This window comes from Camponotus vicinus, unplaced genomic scaffold, assembly GCF_025532165.1.
Source record: "Camponotus vicinus isolate PSW18456_S1 unplaced genomic scaffold, iyCamVici1.0 SCAF_7, whole genome shotgun sequence".
NCBI classification, from domain to species: domain Eukaryota; kingdom Metazoa; phylum Arthropoda; class Insecta; order Hymenoptera; family Formicidae; genus Camponotus; species Camponotus vicinus.
In genome coordinates this window covers 1877525-1897340 of record NW_028141979.1, presented here as the reverse complement: position 1 = coordinate 1897340, position 19816 = coordinate 1877525, and the positions used below count along the sequence as shown (strand labels likewise).

General features: G+C 37.7%; 3 protein-coding genes across 6 annotated transcripts in view; 1 reads left to right on the top strand and 2 right to left on the bottom strand.

Moving 5' to 3' along the window:
- Positions 1–15127, bottom strand: part of L (zinc finger protein Lobe) — a 78642-nt gene extending 63515 nt beyond the window's left edge. For 2 of the 3 annotated variants that reach the window (XM_083104253.1, XM_083104250.1), the window contains exons 1-4: positions 14901–15127; positions 13751–14291; positions 5256–5336; positions 4808–4870 (exon numbers count right to left, since the gene is read on the bottom strand). In XM_083104253.1, coding sequence (XP_082960379.1) covers positions 4808–4870; positions 5256–5303 — 111 coding nt within the window. In that variant the 5' untranslated portion in view covers positions 5304–5336; positions 13751–14291; positions 14901–15127. The remainder of the gene's footprint in view (positions 1–4807; positions 4871–5255; positions 5337–13750; positions 14292–14900) is intronic. The other variant, XM_083104251.1, reaches the window with a different exon arrangement.
- On the top strand, positions 14886–16427 carry Lamtor4 (Late endosomal/lysosomal adaptor, MAPK and MTOR activator 4). Of its 2 annotated transcripts, none has more exons than XM_083104256.1 (3): positions 14886–15340; positions 15691–15810; positions 15884–16427. In XM_083104256.1, exons 2-3 carry the CDS (start codon positions 15739–15741, stop codon positions 16124–16126), a joined length of 315 nt encoding a protein of 104 aa, XP_082960382.1. In that variant the 5' UTR covers positions 14886–15340; positions 15691–15738; the 3' UTR covers positions 16127–16427. The 2 variants fall into 2 exon arrangements, with proteins under 2 accessions (XP_082960382.1, XP_082960381.1); XM_083104255.1 differs by having other exon boundaries at positions 14895–15340; positions 15736–15810.
- Positions 16428–16529: 102 nt separating this feature from the next.
- Positions 16530–18312, bottom strand: LOC145974421 (coiled-coil domain-containing protein 130 homolog). The gene is made up of 5 exons (XM_083104254.1): positions 18045–18312; positions 17538–17853; positions 17193–17453; positions 16940–17072; positions 16530–16862 (listed from the first exon to the last, which is right to left on the bottom strand). The coding sequence occupies exons 2-5, from the start codon at positions 17847–17849 to the stop codon at positions 16642–16644; spliced, it is 927 nt and encodes a 308-aa protein (XP_082960380.1). The 5' UTR covers positions 17850–17853; positions 18045–18312; the 3' UTR covers positions 16530–16641.
- Positions 18313–19816: the final 1504 nt, after the last annotated feature.

The window sequence follows — 19816 nt, the reverse complement described above, 5'->3', positions numbered from 1 at the left end:
GAGAGAGGACAGCAGCGAGGGAGTGAGGAGAGGTGGGGTAGGAGGTGAACTAATCAGCTCGACGCATGCGCACGGGGCTGCTCTTAGAGTCCCTCGGGATTCCCCTGGCATTCCCCATAATATACCCTCCTTCCCCTCCCAATCCCCTGCCGCACCCTCGGAGCGTGCCCTCCCAAACCCCCCCCGACCACCTCCTCTTTACTCTCCTCGCAGCCTCCGCTCGGTCGCAGCTGTACCGACCGGCTCTACAGGACTTTCCAACTTCCCAGAAGGAAGTCAAGATCAAGAACGCACGATTATGTGTGTGTTTTACGTTCATTATTTTATATTCTCTATTTCTTGTAATAATAAATCACAATTGCATTTGAAGACACGAATCGTATTATTTTTATACTCTTTTTTTTATATCTTATTTATTATTTTTATCTTATTTTATTTCTCGAAATAAAAAAACTGGATCCTTTTATACATTTTTTAAACAGGTTATTGAGAAATACAAATAAATAAAATTATATGTATTAATTATTTATGTATGATGTGAACAATTTCGAGCAATAAGTATAATCTGCTACGATTCGACAAGCAAAGCATTTCTTCCTTTTTTCGCCGCGTCACGAATTTCCATCGAATCTGTCACAGCAATTATCGCAAAATCCTGCAAGACAATTCGCGAGAGAGAAGGATATTCCGAGTGATGTTACAATCTTCTCCCCGTCGACCGCCGCCGCTCCGTCACCCACCATCGGGCCCGAGGAGTTGTGCCGGCTTTCCCCATCGGGATTCGAGATCCCCCATTTTCTTAATGTCAGAGATTTCAATCTGTCACGAGAGCGGGCTCCGCAACTTTTCGCTTATCCGTCCGACAATTTCTACACCAAAGTTTTGCGCGCCTTGTAATTTAGCTCGCATTATTTTTCGCCGAGACACCAGTGATTCGTCAACGAAAGGGAGAGAGACGTTTACGGGAGAGATAAGAGAGTTATATATACGCGAGTCGGTCATCGGCCGAATCAAAAGTATATAACTCGCAATTATGTTGAAAATTAATCGAAAAAAATTATTCTATTTATTTTATTTATTTTATTTTTTCTAATAATTATTTTTTAATACGTCTGTATCGGAAATAAAAATATTTTATTAAAAATCTATTAAAATCGATTTTAAATTGAATATAATATCTTCTCATTTTTTGGTTGCTTGTGTATTTTGGAATCTAATGCACGAGAAGATTGAGTATCCCCTAAAAAAAAAAAATAAAAAAAAGAAAGCTGAGGGACTAAGAACATCGGCGATCGCTAATTGGCTATGTTCGCGTGTAATAACAAGAAAGAGAGAGAAAGGAAAAAAGCTCGCGGGTGTATAACTCGACCGGCTGAATAATCGAGTCCCGGCGGGGGTGACTTGTAGCGGCCCTTCAAAGGTCGATTTCTCTCTCTCTCTCTTTCTATCATCGTTTCTTCAACTGGCGGCTGCAATAAGGCGTTAACCTGCATTCTCTCGCACGCTCTTTCTCTTCCTCTCTATCCCTGTTCCTTTCTCCGCGCACACTGTTAGGAGAGGAAGGAGAAGCCGATATTCCCCGGATAATGATAATAATACACAAACGCGCGGGGATGTTTGAACGCTTGCCTCTGTCGTGTTACCGGAAGCTCGTTGTGAAGTCATTAGCGATGTCCCGCGCGAGTCGAGGTGTCATGTTCAAGGTATCTTGTATCTTTGCAAACGTACGCATATTATTCGCCGATTCGGAAATTTCAAATTTACGTTTTATCAATTTTAATCTAACAATATATTTGACATTTTTTCCTTATGTTCTCTTAGTTCTTAATTATATTTAATAATTATAATTATAATTATAATTATATGAAAACTATGTAAAATGCACGTGCGAAATATGGGAACGTGTTTCGTGAGTAATTGCTATCTTTTTTTGATTAAAAAAAAAATATCGAAAAACGCTATTTCAAGTTTGGCAAGCTTCGGCTTAAAAGATCTGCGTCATAGCCGTTTCTAATACGACGAGAAGAATTGCCGCGCGAACCAATTCCTTTTGAAATGCTGATAGGGTGGCGCAGGTGGCGAAGGTGATCCCTGCGCTGCATATTATGTCGATATATTATCTCGTAACCAAAATCCCCTTATATCGACCAACAATATGCTTTCCAAATAGCGCTTTGACGTGGTTCAAACACGAAAACAATATCAACTCGCTGCAGATGCGTAATACGTCGAGGTAACAAGTTACCGAATATTATCGAAAACAGGTCAAAATTTAAAATACAATAAATATGTTATTTATATAGATTCACTATCATTAAATTACATTATTAAAATATATGTGAAGAAGAAAATGTAGAAGAGATCGTACATATTTATTATGAGACTTTATTTTGTGTTTTGTGATTTTGCGCTTATAAGTTCTTAAATATTATTTAAGCTATCTCGAAGGGATCGATGCGTTTCTGCAATTCTAGAATGCAGAGACGTCTCGACGGAGTAATCGCATGGTTAGATAGCGCGTCACAAGCGTTAGAAATTCTTGTCGCCGCAGGGCGAATGTGCAGCGCATTAATTATCGCCTTCCCTTAAATAAATTAGAGTAGTAAACGCGTTATTGCGTCTCGCGGCATGCCGAAATCATCTATTGAATTATTAATACGTCCGGACAAGGCCTCGAAAATGTACGTACAATGGCGAAAATAAACCGAGTCCTACGCGAGCGAGAGAATTTACTCACAGACCCTCAAAAATAGCCAAGATTCTTCTTCTTCGTATTTCTTATACGTTGATACTCTTATCGATATGTAGATAAATGGATGGATATTTTTTGAATTTTATCGGGACGACACGTGACGTCCAGCTTGAAAAAGTTTTTCGACGAAACACGAGAATACATCTCTGGTATATGTCATCCCAATTATGTTTTGCCGGGTCGAACGGCAAACTTTGAGGACTCGAAAGTGAAACGTATAACTTCGACGCTAATATCTTGGCAGATACTTTGACCCGGTATTCTCGTTACGTATTTTGCTTAAAGTAGGTGTACTTGGTTCCTATCTAATGCAAGTATAAAAGGTTGCAAATCTCGCATACATTTATCACGCATGGAAAGATTCGTCTTCTCGGATGTTCAAGCCAAAGCTGACATGAAAGAAACGTAAATCCTTAAGCCTTTAGGCTTTAAAAAATGCTAGAGAAAAAAACTCACAAAACTAGTTTCAGTAATCAACAATATTAGCAAATCATTACGAGCGGAGGCAGGTTTCTCGGATCGGAAAATAAAAGAGAGAGAGAGAGAGAGAAAGAGAAAGAATAACGATGTCCCAATGGTTTAATAAGCGGCATAGGTACACGGAGCATTAAAGAAGCGAAGGCAGAGCCCGATGTTTTCAGGTAAGCAGACGGACGAGGCATCTCCCGCGGGAGCGCGGGCCGCCTCCTGCGGGAGGCAACCTCGTTCTCCGCGAGCTTCTCCAAGCCGGTTTTACCTCCGGGTATAAAGCGCGCGCGCAAGTACACTTTGCGAAAGGCGAAGCTGAAATAATAATCGAGCCGTATATACGTACGGGGGAGCGGATAAAGGTTTGATCTTCCCGGCCTCCTCGGGGAGGAAAACTGCTGGATACTTGGGAAAGATACGAATCTTTCGAGACAGTTTCGCTAGTTACGTAACAGGGACGGTACCTTAGGGCACAACGCTGCGCCGCGCGCGCACACGAGGGACGCGGAAATTTTACTTAGCGCAAAAATAGTTGGGATAGAAGAAACTATCGGGGGACTCTGAAGAAACGAAAAAGTAGACGTCGCGAGAGGGATACTATTCGTTTAATTTCTCCCGTTAGCTGCAACGTGCCATCGGCGACAATTGAAAATTTATATCGATGACTCTCGTTTACGATCGAAAATTAAACGAATCGAATTTAATTGAACCTAAACTGTAAGATTTCGATCGCGTTTGTTTGCAAAATGAAAAAAATGACACGGCTCGATCGATACGAGAATTTAAAGTAGATGCTATTCAACGTTTCTATTATTGAGATATAAATTTATAGTAATTTTATTTAAAAAAATGCAAAATATATTCCGCGCTCTCGCACGCGTCGCGTTTCTCATTGACCTCGAATGCCGATGAAGTACTTCGCGATAAAATAATCCAACATGCATATTTGGCGCACAACAGTCCCGTGACCGCAACGAGAATTAAAAAATCCCGTCATTCCGCTGACAGAGAGCAAGAGAAAGAGAGAAAGAGAGAGCGCGAATGCGCACCTCATCACTCGCGCGCCGGAAAGAGGCGAAAAATGTGCGATGCAGCGCATTGTTCGATGCACGTGCACTCGTGCTCGGGGTGAGTACGTGTCGCGCGTCCCGGCGAGTCCTCCGGGGGCCAAGGAATCCCATATTCATGAGATTTATAGCGGGATCGCGCTTCTTGAACACCTTCGAACAATGACGATGCATCCCGACGCATTGTTGCCTGCCCGTAGGGCAATTCGAGTAATGCACCGGAATGCACCGAGCGACGACTGTCCCCTCATTCTCTCTTTCTCTCGTAATTTCTTCTCGCATTGTTACGCAAACAAGGACAAGGTTCTTATTGCGTGAAGTGATTGACTTTACTTCGAATTTTAATCGACAAAAATCATGTATTTTTTACATGATTGCGCTTCCGAAAACATGTTTGATTCAAATTGGATACTTGAAAAATTTACCATCACGAGAATGGATATTATGGTCCAAGCGAGAAAAAATTGCGATTTTTTTATAATTATTTTTTTTATTTATTTAAATATGTAATAGTTTTTACCTTCTGACTGACGGCTGAACGCCCGCTGCAATTCCTCCTCTTCCTCCTCCTCTTCGTCGTCCTCTGAAACATTCAATCAAAAAATATATATATTTTCCATTCGCAAGAAAATTTTTCATCTTTTAATTAATTAATGAAAACTTGTGCTTGACAAATTATTAAATTAAACGTGCTGTATTATAAGATTTCAACGTTTATACGTATATGTTATATTAATTCACTGAGTAAAAGGCAAATATCGTATAATCCACAATCCACAAATAAATGATTTAATTAATTCAGATATTTTTGTCTAATTATTTCAGCGATTTTATTATATAAAGCGTGGAAAATGTGTTTTATTTATCTCGCATGATACATTGTGCAAACACTGCCACCTGTTGTACGTAAATACTAAAGAAAAGTCCATGAGAGAGAGAGAGCTGGCAGTCTAACAAATAACACTCACGCTTAATCGCCGTCGTTTCGTTATCCTGTTCGGCCGCCTCCAGGACATTCTGCTCGTTGCCGTCGTCCCACTCTTCGTCCCCTGCACACAGAGAGAGGAAAAGAGAGAGATGCAACCGTTAATTCTATTACATGCATTTGCATATCGCCGGTAAAGAGCAGAATCTGCAGCTACCACAAAGTACAAATGATAAATGATGCGACATTCTTGTTTCATAAATTTCGCTACAAAAAATTTGTGCCAAATCCCTATCGTTATATATAATTTTTTTTTTAAAAAAAGCTCTTAAAAAATATTTTTTTTTTCATAAAAAAGCTCTTGTGAAAAATTACAAAACTATCCAGTCGCGAAGCTATATCGTCGGAAACGAAACAACCTAGCTGTGTTTTCGCCGTAAAATATACCCGGTCGACGCGAAGGACGATGGTGGTGCTGCCACTCGTTTGTCACGTGGGACCGCAGAATTAAACTTAAAAAATTACACCCCCGTCCGCGTGGCCAACAGGTCGTTTGTTATTTTGCATAGCTGCGACCCCCAACGCCGTCACCCTCCTCTGTCCCCCTCTTCCCTCATGGACCCCTTTCCCCCCCGCGATGATTCGCTCTTTCGTTGTCGTATTGCGAGTTTGCGCCGTAAACTTGCCACTCTAACGATTGCGTTTCGTCGAGTTTCCGAAGGTGTCAAAGGTTCCGGCGCGTCCCTCGTTCTATCACGCCATTGAGCTTTTATCCGAACGAGAACATTTGTCACTGTTAACGGCTGATTAAGCTAACAAACCGCGTAAACTTTCTCTGTTAATTGCTGAGAATTGATTTGTCGAGTCACGCAGAAAGTTACATTTACGAAGACAAACAAATACAGCTGTTTTCAGTCTGCAAAGAGAGAGAGAAAGAGAGTGCAGTTGTATTATTAATAAAAATATATTTCGCTATAAAATTCCTCGCTAAAACTGCCGATGAAGATTGAAAGGAATTCAAAGAACGCACGAATGATAAGAGGAATGCGTAAAAATGTTCCCCGTAAAAACTCCCGACCTAACGTTACTCTAATCGCGCGTTAACCGTCAGACAACGAGAAACAACAAGCGTGTCAAATCTGCAGACAAGGCAATGGGTGTTAAATATTCCAGAAGACACGACGCGAAGGCATCGCATCCTTTGATCGTATGCCTTCGCGCCCTCCGTACTCTGTCAGCTGTCAGGCATGTCTTACGCCAAGCCACGCTTCCTGCAAACCGGCGCGATACCACGGCGGTTAATGGTTCATCCATCATCGTGTAACCGAGGACTTTCGGCGAGTTTGAGTTTCGTTAATTGTCCCAAGATCCTGCGTGCCCGGTAAATTAATATCGGGCAGCTTTGGACGCAAGAAACATTATTTGTCATTAATTCTTCAAATACATATAAAAATTTCCTTCCACATTTCTATAGTGAAATATTTTCTCCTTAAATAAAATAATTTAACGATGCAAGAAGAAATTTTATTTCTGGAAAAATGCGATTCGCATGACCGGCCGAATTCAATTTACCGTAAAACATCGTAAACAATTTGACGATGACCTGGTCTTAACCAATAATCGTAAAGGTAGAGAGGGTAGGATCGGTTATATCGGCTCGAGGGCACCCTCTCCGCACATACCTATAACGCGCGTACGTCGTTCCGCAACAAGCCACGTAATACGCCCTGGCCTAGACGATGCCATTCTCAAGATGGTCCGAGAGAAGGTCGGCGCAGCGAGGGAGAGAGGGAGGTTTAAACTCACGAAAATACAGGTTGCAATCTCGGCACGAGCTCCGTGGCTAACGTTAAACGGATGTGTTATTATAGCTTCGGCATGCATGCTCGGCAAGATAACTGCATATTGCGGCTTAACCCCTTCTAGAAGGATCATTCCAGTTGCCCCCCGTCTCTCGATAATGCCTTCCGCGATGAAAGTATATCGCGTCTTTCGAATAATAACGTTCTTTTTATTTCGATTGATATTATTTTACTGTCTAAATTAATTCCAATTTATTTAAGCGCGATATAATAATTATAAAATTGACAATAAAAGAAAAGGAAGCTCCTCATATAAATTCGACAGTTTGCAAAATTAACAGATAAGTGCTTTACTTAAGAGACCGAGTCTGATTAAAATAGAAATGGCTTCAAGTTTTAAAATAATGCTCACGTGACCTTTATAATAAATGATTATAACGAATAAAAACCTATCCACATCAATATCTAATAAAACCATAAAAGCAAATTTCGAAGTTAGAAATTGACACGCAACTTTTGAACAATTTTACCAGCACGAAATTTCTCTCGTTCCATGTCAAGCGTTCCGCGGGTTGATAACCCTTTCCGGTAACCCTTTCCGGTTGCGCGGGGGTGCGTCCCGCGGGACGCGTCAATCCTCACGGAAGTCCGCAAGGGTCCGCGAGTCATTAATCGATACGGCGTGAATAAAGGAGCGCCCTGCGGGTTATATCCGGACCGCGCGATATCTCTATCCGCGTTGCAGCCGTCGTACGTCTTGGAGTCCGTGACAGGCAGGCAGGCAGGCAGACAGCCGCCATTGGAAAGGGCCGCCGCTGCTACTGCGGTAGATGTAAGGAGGGTAAGGAGGATTGTCGGGAGGGAAGTCGAAGGAGATCCCGAGGGACCGCGTACCCAGGGTAGCTCTGACGCGGACTCAGACTCTCGAGGGACGCGAGCATCCGCCGGCGATGGCGCCGCCAAACCCCCTCCGGCGCCGTCAGCGAGGCATCTGCCTCCTTGAGGGCCCGGGAATATTGCGGAGGGGCTTTGGTACCTGTCACGCCGATTTTCGCGGCGCCACGTCAACGACGTTCGGTCGCAATTCTGTATATTTGTCGGATTGTAATATCAGAATAATACTATTTTTTATTTCGCATAAATGTATCTGAGAAATATTGTAATTTTGTATCTTATAATGTATATTTTTTAGACAATTTAATTATAATAATAATTTTAATAATTTTATAATAATAATTTTAATTATAATAACCTCAGATATATTTTCTTATAATCACTTTGATTTATTCGCAAGCGAATCTGTCAATTGTTCGTGAGCGAGCGCAGACTTTCGTGCGAGAGAGATAGAACCTAGAGAAAGAGAATTTCTTAAATCGACGCGCTGTCGTGCGACGCGTATCGCCATAAAAGCGACGCCAAGTTTGCGGACTTGTCAACGAGTGGTCGCTTCTCAAAGGAATACCGCCGCGTCGCGGGAATGCGTTCTCGAGTATGTCTTTTGTATAAGGGGCGCGCGCTATCTTCTTTCTGCGGAATACGCCTTCCGCATACCTTCCGCGTGCTATTAAAAAGCACGCGAATGATCTCTATCAAAGTTCGCCAACTTTATTTCCCGTCTCCTAATTCCATGCGGATGATCTGACCTTGTGGCGAAGGTCGCAGTTTGTAGCAACACTTCTCAGGAATGTATCTTTGGGAACCGATGTATATAATTTATTAAAATATTATTTCGATTCAAACACGCTTGTGCTATTGATATTTTATAATAATTTCGACATCGACATATGCACCATAAAAAATTGATATATTTAGAGAACATACGTATAAAAAATGCTGATATCTTTAATTTCGTATTCTGATTTCGATACATCATTTATTTATTTATTGAGCGTGATGAGAGACAAGCAATGGATGTAATTGGATGTTGCGCGATGCAGAAATCGCGTGCTCCTCGTAGACAATAATTTAACGAGAGGCCGATAACTTAATCCGAGTTAGCGGGCGCGTTATAACGATTATGACCGCCGGCGAGGACTTAGTGCTGTCACTGCAAAAACTAATAGCAGCTTAAGTTTTAGAGAAACCACGATTAAATGGCTTAAAACGCTTAGTCGGAAATTTACATTGTACCGGTAATGCAACCGTTTCCTGTCTGTCCGATATTACTGCGATCTGAAGAAAATAAGTAAGTGTTTCGTAAAATCGAGAGCCGAATATAACATAATACGTCATTATAAATAATTGCCAATTAACATTATATTATGTTATTGTGTAAAGGATTACAATTATTATATTCCCAATACATATATTTATTTTTTATAAAATTCTTTTACGTAAATAATTTAATTAAAATGCATGATTTGATATAAATTTTAATTTAGCCATATATCTTTAACGTAACCGACTGCATTTTAGTTCTAATGTTTAACGTGGGAAAAGGGAGGAAAGGAGAGGGATTGGAATAATAATCATCGATAAGCAAGCGCCGCTCCAGCTCCGGATCGTTAATCATTTCTGCGCGTGTAAATTAATTCCGGGACGATAATTATGCATTTATGCGAGCACGCACAAATTACAATCACGTTCCTGAGGCATAATGCACATGATTCAGGTCATTGCGTCCTACTCACCAATTATAATGCGCTTATATATCGCGTATATTTAGGCGTTCCTTCATACTTGCCGTTAGAAATGCATATGCACGCTGGCAACCGAATTTACATATGATACATAATGCAGATCTAATAACTGTGCGTGTGTGCGTTTCCGTGTCTGTGTGTGTGCAAATTGATAAATTAAGACTTTTCTAATGTACAATCGATTTCGCATTTCGCAATTTCTGCAATTACTACCAAAAATGATATTATCGACGTAAAAACTTTATCTTGACAGATACATACATATTTTTTATTTCTTTGTACGTTTTCCCCAAATTCATCAAAACTAGCACTAATATACGATAAAATTCCAATATTTATGTAGCAATATTTGTAGCGATATTAATAAAATTTAAAAAAAAGATTCTTTCCTCTATCCCTTACATGTGATTTAAAATATTGAATTTTAAACTTGATACAAGAGAAGTTTACCCGAAACGATTCTTGTCTGTGTGCTTTATTTATATATTAAAAAAATTTGATAAAATATAAATCAGAATAGTTCGAAGGCTTGTCGATGCAGGCCACAATATATTCCCATTAACGCAATTATCCTCCGTTCAACTACCTACCGGTTGTCCACGTTATGACGAGGGCATTGGAATCCATTAATACAGCTTCGGTCGCGCGCAGGTTCATTATCGTGCATTAATTAGCAACACCCTATATCACTACACTAGCAATACTATCGGTATGGCTTGCTATTTCGTGGCTAACCACTGGCTCGTGATGTCCTGACCGCGCGATGGCAGTCAGTTTGATCCGATAAAAGAAACGACGTTTTTATTTATCGCGACAAGTAAGTAAATGTGTGGTACAATGCTTGTCAAACATTTTTGTTATCGTAATCTTTTTCTCTCTCTTGTTCTCTTTCTGTCATTTTTTACATCAAGATATATCCTACCGGGATATCCTACAGGGATATTCTACCGGATATCATTACCGGATGTCCGTTGTAAATATAACAATTTTATGTAACAATACTAAGTTAAAATAGATAATTATTTCGACAAATAGAAATTTGATATTTTATCGTTGCGATATTTTTTTAATATTAAAAATAAAAAAGGACCGTTTTATATATTTTCATTGTATTTTTGTTTTTAAATTCTTTTTATTATAAATAATTTGTAGAAACAGCTGACACGTATTTCGCGGAGCGAAATTTGCTGTAGATTTTCGAGCGTTTTATCCTATCTAAATCCTGATTCGCGAAACGACGCTCTTTGCTCATCGACCGACGCCAATATTTCGGCACTCGAGTGCCTTTTACGTCCGCTATTGGAATTTGGATGTGGCCGGCTACCAAGCTGGCTCGAAACGAGCACCGCGAAACTTTCGTTTCCGCTCAATCGTCAATTTCGCCGACAAACGAGAAATGATACGAGCACCGTGGCAGAGTCGTAATTTTGGCGGAAAAGAGCCCGTACTGTACGTATACACACTATGTACGGTCATTGCGCAAAATCTTCACGATTGTGAAGTATTTTTGTGTAGCCTTTAGAGTTAAAATTAATCGAGCCCGTAACTTTTGCTTTTTGTTGTTTCAGATATTTTGTTTGAAACATAAACACGTTGCCCTCTTTTTTCTTATATTCATTATTTAAAAATAAAAAAAATTCTCTTCAACAAAAAATACCTAAAAGAAGCAATAAAAATTATAGAAAAAAAAAGATGAAAGAAAAAGGCGACTTTTGCGCGAAATAGAAAAAGACTCGAAGAAGAAGTTCAAAGGAGGAAGTGATAGTAGAAACTAAAAAGAGAAGGAGGGAGAAGAGAGAGAACGGAGGAACGAGATGCGCGAGCGAGAGGCAGGATGAGGAAGACGAGAGGAGTGCGACCAGAATTGGATAGGATAGGCGAACTGGTGATTACAGAGGCCGGAGATTCCCCGGGGACGAGCACCAGTCTCCCGCGGGCTTCCACCTAATTCCATCCTGGCTGACTACTGACTCTCTCTCTGCCTCTCCCTCCACCCTCTCTATCTATCCCGTATACATTTATAGCCTCTCTTTCTCTGCCTCTAACCGCTCACCTCTGTTGACGTCCTTCTCTATCTTTCTGCTCTTTGCTTCGCGGTAAAGCACTCCGTCCTGCTTCTGCCCTCCGTGTTTGATCAGCCCACACAACCCTCTCCCTCTTTCGTTCGTGCACGCGTTTCTCCCTCCCTCTCTCGTTCGTTTTCCTTTCTATTTATCTCGCTCGCTGCATTTCTCTTTCGGCTTCTCTCTGTTTATTCCGCATTTACGATTCGCCTCTTTCTCCAGTTCACCGCTTTTCGTGTCATATTTTTCTCTCCTTCTTCCCTCCTCCCCCCGTTTTCTGTCTTTCACTCTTTATGGCAACTGTATTTCGGTTACACATATGCACCGGTATTGCACGTATGCTTTCGACCTGCAACAATCAAACGCCCTCGAACCGGCGGTTTCTACTGTTTTCTGTCTCCGTTCTTGGTTATTCATTGTGTGCGGATAAATTGATGTATAAACGCGTTATTCGATAATTGATATCATTAAATAAAAAATTGACAAAGTCGAATATTTGGCAAAAATGAGCAATTAGATATGCATATTACGTATTTTTTGATTTAAAAAGCTTTTTGCGCGAGAGATTTAGAAAATTAATAGAATCATTTACACAAATAATCTAATATAATTCCGTAACAAGTAATATACATGTCCTTATATTTTTTGTTAATACATCATAGCAAAAGTCCAAAAAAACTACGAGTAAAATAATAGAATTAATAGAAAAAGTATATCACGATATATATTTCCATTAATATAAAATTGAAATAACGAATAAAAAGATTAACTAAATTATATTCACTCGATAAATTTACTAATCCTACTTCCTTAAAAGCTTCATACGTTATTCCAAATTTTTGACTTTTACTCATTTTCATTTATTATGAATTATGTTCATATTTAGAGCCAAAGCATTTTTTTATTTAACTAAATAACGACGTACGCAATCGCGAAATAATTAAAACATTCAAAATCTTCAAGTTTCAAAATTACTTGAATAATTTAATCTTCCTTAATTGCTACAGTTTTTACAACAATAGCGACTTTTTACACGTCTATCTTACGTCACTTTTATGTAGCAGTACGCTTGCACGTGTCTAAAAGTTTCACGAAGCACCCTTTTAGTTCGACTTCTTTCTCACCCCTCCCATATACTAACGCCTTCGCACGACCACCTTGCAAAGAACTTCGCTATTATTCTGTGTGTCTTTGCGACACATATGAGAGCTCATAAACTTTAATCTCGTAAAACCGTCGTCCAGAGACGGCAGATCTTCGTGTCTGCCTCTTTCATTTTGATTTTTTTCTCTTCGCATTTATCGCGCGCAAAATTCTCTTTGTTTATGTTTCACAATAATACAGAAGATTCTCTTAACATTATCATAAATTTATATAAAAAAAAACATTACTTTTCGACATATAATTCGTACAGTTGTGTAATTTGTGCAATTTTATAGTTTAAAGAATAAGAGAGAAAAAGAAAACGTAAACCTATTTTAATTTCACTCTCAAAGTGCATTATTAAATAATTCTTTTTACAAACAATCAAATGTATTTATTTTCTAAAGAGATGATATTTAAGAAATTTAAAAATTGTATCTCTCAAACTCTCATTAAAAAGTCTTGCGTCAAACAATTAATTATAAAAAATTGATCAAATATTGATCAATTATTAAAAAATTTGTTATTATACTACGAGAATTACAGTTAATTGCTTATACATATTTAATAATAAATAATATATGCATAAATGTTATATACAATCATTAGAATTTTCAAATTTCAAGACTTGGATATAATTCAATCATTTCTAATTATTACAGATTGATACAATCTTGATAACTGATACAGTATTTACGATTTTTTTTTGATAATGACAGACGTGTAAAGTTGACAGTACTCATAGGTTATGATAACTTGCTCCCATGGAACACATTTCCCACTTCCATTTTCCATTTATTTACATCCACCAATATTTCTTGGAAAATTCTAATGATCGTATTATCCGTATATCGAATAAATGGAACATGACACAACAAGGGCAAGACTTACGTTTGAGAGATCGCGGCTTGGCCTGCTTCCTCCTGGACATATCACCGCACTGACACACGCACTTGCGAGCGTGGACGGGGAATCAATAGCAGCTCCTCACGGCATATCACCACGCGCAGATCACACTTCGAATTACGACGAAACGATCTATTTATTATTATTTCGCGCCGCGTACTACTCGCCTTATCCCGAAACGCGACGCGAACGAACTCGTTCGCGAGAACGTAACATAAGCGCGTGAAGTTGATCTCGAAAGACGCGCGCGCGATCGAGAATCGAACGTCAAAGTGTCAAGCGTACCACGTGGTCTCCTCGGCGCGCCAAGGGCGTACGCGGCTGAACGCACTGGATCGGCGACAGCCGCGCTCGGAGGACACGCGACGAATGACGTAGCCGCGCAGCTTCGCCTCGCGGCCGCAGAGAACCACTGGCGTTGCGCAAGCGTGTCACCTGCGCGCCCGTCATCTGTCATACGCACGCGCGCACACATACACATACACGCGCCGTATTCGCCGTCCTTCTCTCCCTCACGCTCCTCGATCTGAAAATAAACAAACGAAATGTTTTTGTGTCATACCCTGCGTTTCTTTTTATGGATAATTACTTGTAAACACACATGTATAATGTCGAGAGTTAAACAGTGAATTTTTATGTTCTTTTTTCTTTCATAATTAGTTATATAAAATGTAGAAATTATACAATAATAGCGCGGCTATTAAGCAACAATATTGTGGCAATATTACAATGTTGCTGCAATATTGCTGCAATGTTACAACAATGTTTTGTGCTGTATGGGTAGATATATATATATAATATAATACATGATGAGTCATTTTTGTGTGCATGTTCACATATGCATATATAATATCAATATATCGTATGTATTAATACAATTCATTACTTTATATGATTCTTATGTTATCGTCAATATAGGGATAAAGGGATAACGTACCGACAGAGTAACCTATACAAAAATTGTATAGGTGTGTATGAATAAATGTCTTCGATTATTCGTCTTTCAGCGCATTCTATTGCTCGCTTCTCGCGACATTAATATTAATCCAATGCGTAATGTTTAATACATAACGCGGTCGAAATCGACGAAATTTATGCATACAGTTAATTAGGAAACGACAACACTTGTGCATACCTGATTAATTGTAATCGTATAACGCTTCGGAGAGAAGATACGCGAAGGCGATTTCGATCCATCCCGGGCAAATTGATGTTGATATTTGATCGTATTAATAGCAATTGTTACGAGAAACGTCCGATACTTTATGAGACACATGCGAGATCCGCTTTTTTGAATGTTTAATAATCGCGAAAAAAATGGAACGATCCGCTCGTCCGTCCGTCTGTCGTGGCGTCTTTTGTGACTATATTCAAAATATCGAATATTGCGATTCTCGAAATATCGAAAATTATTGAGAGGGCGTTATAGTATATATATATATATATACTTCAGCTTTGTTATCTTTTATGCGAGTGACACAGAAATTCTTGGAGACGATCTTCGGTGCCAAGAGACATATTTATATCAGCACTTGTATTTATGCGTGACATTTTGTCATCTCGTTATTATCACACGTAAGTTTGTGATTTTTCGTTCGTTATTCGCTGGCTTTTAGTTTTTTTGTTGTTCAAGGTTAGGACACAAAAGCGATCATCTTATAAGATAAATATTATGATTAAGCAAATTTGTGTGGAGATTTAGAATTGTGTTTCCAGTTTAAATTTAGTACTAAATTGTGTTTGATTTTTGAAAATTTTTACATTAATTAATATGATATATAATATGATACGCTTTTCATTAACAGATTATATTCATTTGTTCCTCTTTTTTACAATTTTGTTTTTTCTAAGTTTGACGACGTGTTTCCTTATTTCCATTATTATGTTTCAAATATTTTATCCCTTCTTTTCGGTGTTCGTTGAAGTATATAATGTTTGAGATACTATGCGTTGCATAAAACTGTTTGCAGAAAATGTTGGCATTAGAACGCATACCTGATCAAACTGGATACTTGGTATTGACAGAGGATGGTGCTGTATTAACGGTAAGAAACTGCTTATGACAATATCTTTTTATTTATAGTAATAAGTTAAAATATTCTATATTTGTTGTTGCAGTCTGGAGGAGATTTGGAAAATGATGAGAGAATAGCAAATATCATTAGTAGTTTAGTCACATTGACAAGTAAAGTTGATCCCAAGGCGTTTCCTTTGAACAATGCCTTTGAAAAGATATCAATCAACTATAAGGATCATTGCTACGTTATATGTCTTTCCAATAAAAAGATTTATGTGGTGAAGAGGAATCTACCATCTCCAACTACAGCAGACATGGAATTGCAACCTACCATTGAGATGTGAATTAAAATAATGCATGCAAGATAAATAAATCTACTTTGTAAACTTTAATATATTTGGCATACACAAGTTTAACATCTTCAATCATTTGGAAAAATTTATTCATTATGTATTTATCTAGAAATATATGTCACTTTTAAGAATAAAGTTAGTGCAATGTATCGTATAGTTTTAGAAAAGGGTAAATGCTTTGTGTTATTTGATGTAATTTCTTTCAATTAATAATGTAGAATATTCTTCCAATGTATAATTTTATGACAGTTATAGCTGTTATCATACTTGAAATATATTTTTTATCAAAATACTTTTAAATATCTTATCTATTGTACATTGCCATTTCACATTTTTGACATTAGTTTGAGGAAACTTTCGTCTTAGTTTGAAAACTAACATTATTTAAGATAAATCTATTTTCATAACATTTTATTAACAAATATAATAGATATATTAATACATATATATATATAAATATAGTTAGATTGTGCTCATGATGAATTCATCAAGAAAGTATCAAACTATTAAGTACTGTCACTACTAGAACTATCATAATTCACTAAGGATGTGCTTGAATTATTGATTTTCGACGTAGTAGCATCATTTCCTGTTACTTCCTGTACTTTTGGCGATTCCTGACTTTGTAGTTTTAATCGATTATTTGAAAATAATATCTTTTTCTTATTTTTATATCGTGCAATCGAGACTAACCGTTTTAACGTCGTGCCTCCTTTTTTCTTTGTATCTAAAAAGAAATACATTCATAAATGTAATAATATATAATATATACATTTTGAGTTCATTTAAATGCTAATTAAACACCTCTTTTATGAGTGAGTAATTTAGCTAATTTGATGTCATCTTCGTGTTCATTTACTATGTCAATATTCAGCCCAGTCTTTTTTAATAAAGCATGATCTTCAGTTTGCTTCTTTTTAAGTTCCTTTTTCCTTTCCTGCAAAAAGAAAAATGTCAGAATCAGAAAAAAAATTCAAGTTTATCATTAGTAATGAAGCATTCTAATTGCAAGAATAAATAATAGATATATTATTAAAAATAAATTTAATGTTTATACCCGAAATAAAGCTCTCACTGCACAATTCGAACTGTAGTCATCTTTCCAAATACTTTCATTCAAAGCTATTGCATCTTCCAGTGCCGAGTCTCGGGATTTAGCTACTTTTTTATCTTCAATACCATGCTCCAATTTGTACATTGCATCATCATATAATCTGTGTGACACTTCCTTCGTCTCAGGCACGACCTGTTCATTCTGCTTAGGATCCCATCGATTTTCTTGCCGCCTTGCGCCGCTGACTATGACATAGTCCAAATTCTAGGAAATGATTAAACATATTTTTAATTAAATACAAAAACATTTTTATCTTCATTCATTTCAGTACTATCACTTATGACTTACAGCAGGATCAGTTTTAATTTCAAAGTGATTGTCACAAAGATGACATTTCATGCGAAATTGATAAAGTGGCGTGCTGTAGTACATTCCAATCTTCTTTTTTTCTGCATTATAACGAACACCCATGCCAATGTGATTCCCGCATCCATTGCACCATATATTGTAAGGCATCTCGAACCGTATGATCAAGATGCCCATGTGGAGCTTACGGGCTCGTTCACGCAATGCATGAGTGCCCAGGAACTTATTGAGACCACCGGCACGAGGATCATAATCCGGTGGATAGTACAAATTTGTTCCTTTTCGTTCTCCCATTGTGCTACAATTTATTTGTAAATATATAAAACTTAAAATAATATAATTGCAAATGATAAATAACTATATATATATATAACGCAGATTATTATTAATCTTAAAGAATTTGTTTTGTATGTGCTTATCATCATAATTTGTACTACATATATGTGTACGCTGTAATTATTATTTATGATGAAACACTGTACTATATACCTTAATTTCTTTTCAAATCCTAGAAGAAAATATAAAGTTGGAGTTTGTAGTCAACCTTTCTCACGTTTGTCAGATACGTCCGACGACCTTCAATTTTGACGTCTCTTCAGTGTAAAATAGTTTAGAAAACACGACACACTGTACGACTCAGAGAGAAGACTGAGAGATGTCATGGCCTGCTTTTAGATGATCCCTGAAAGCGATACTCCCTCTATGGATATTGAAAACGTGGACATGAACTACAAAGCCAAAGTCCATGAATGTTCTCAGAGGGTAATATAGGTAATTATATACATTAGCGATTCCTCACCGATTTCAATGACCTTGAAATATGTCGGGAGCATGATTCTGAACAACTTTTTCTTATACATGTTACCGCCGCTCGGCCTTAGTTTCCGAGATATTTATAAAAATATTTTATGGTTTTGCAATATTGTCACCATTATGAAATAACTTTTTTGCACCATGTATTCATTTTTGACAAAGTAATAATGTTTACCAAAAAGAGTTGTAAAGCGATATTAAATTGTATTAAATTCTATACAAATTAAAAAATATCAGAAATGTATGTATATTACACACACACATACACACACACACACGCGGGGGGTGCAAGGGGGGCCTTCGGCCCTCCCTCCCGCAACCACCCCGCCGGTAGGATCTCGCTTGGCGTATCATGGCGAAATATCCTCCAAATGCACAGACTTCTATAGTACACTCCCAGATAGCACATGGACGTTCCATGGACGTCCAATGAATGTTCAAGTTCGAACATTGGGACGTCCAAAAGATGTCTGAATTAAGTTCGACGGACACCCATTGGACGTCCATAGGAGGTCGGTTTTTCACAACTTTGGACGTCCAAAATAATATCTAAAAAGGATCTAAAATAGACGTCATTTTCAGTGCTTTATTCTTCAAAATTATTGTTAAAATAAACATCAAAACCCAGAAAATGTTTATATTTAGTTATATATAATTGTGTAGATATAATTACGTATGGCTTTTGACCTAATTTAATCATATATATAAAATTATTTTTTATTATATATAAATAGATCGCATTATGCAGCTTTTATAACATATAAAACATTTGACCCAACAAAATTAAATAATATAATTAAATAATATAATTTATCTATTTTATATAAAATTTTACATAAAAATTTCATATAAAAATTTCGTTTATATTTAAATTTGCTTATTGCATTTTAAATAGGTAATTTAAAATGTAAAGTGCAATAAACAAGTTTAAATAGGTAATGGATTATTTTCGTTTATTCGCCGGACATTTACTTGTCCGATTTATAAAGTCAATTTAATATCTGAAGCTCCTGCAATGAGATCAGAAATTAAATTGAACAGTATATTTTTAATCGTATTTGTTACCCTTTTAGCAAACTTTATATAATTCTCATAACTAAAACTTAAGTACGAGAAAGATAGCGCATCGCCCGTCGCGTAGCGGTAAACGAACGAATTAACGTTCTTGTGTGCTCGCGCGAAACTTTGATGTCCAAGACCGGACATCTTATGGACGTCCAAATATTGGCCGTTAACGGATGTCTGGAATCAGATGTACTATGGACGTCCATTTCATGTCCATGGACGTGCGGACGTAAAATGGACATAAAATAAACGTCCATAGGATGTCCTGTGTTATCTGGGACTAGACTGCTAACATCTGTATAAAATGACTCGAAAAAGTGATGCAAGGTGCAAATGGTGGTAGGGATGGCAGCCATATTTCGTGTGGGCAAATTATACTGGGT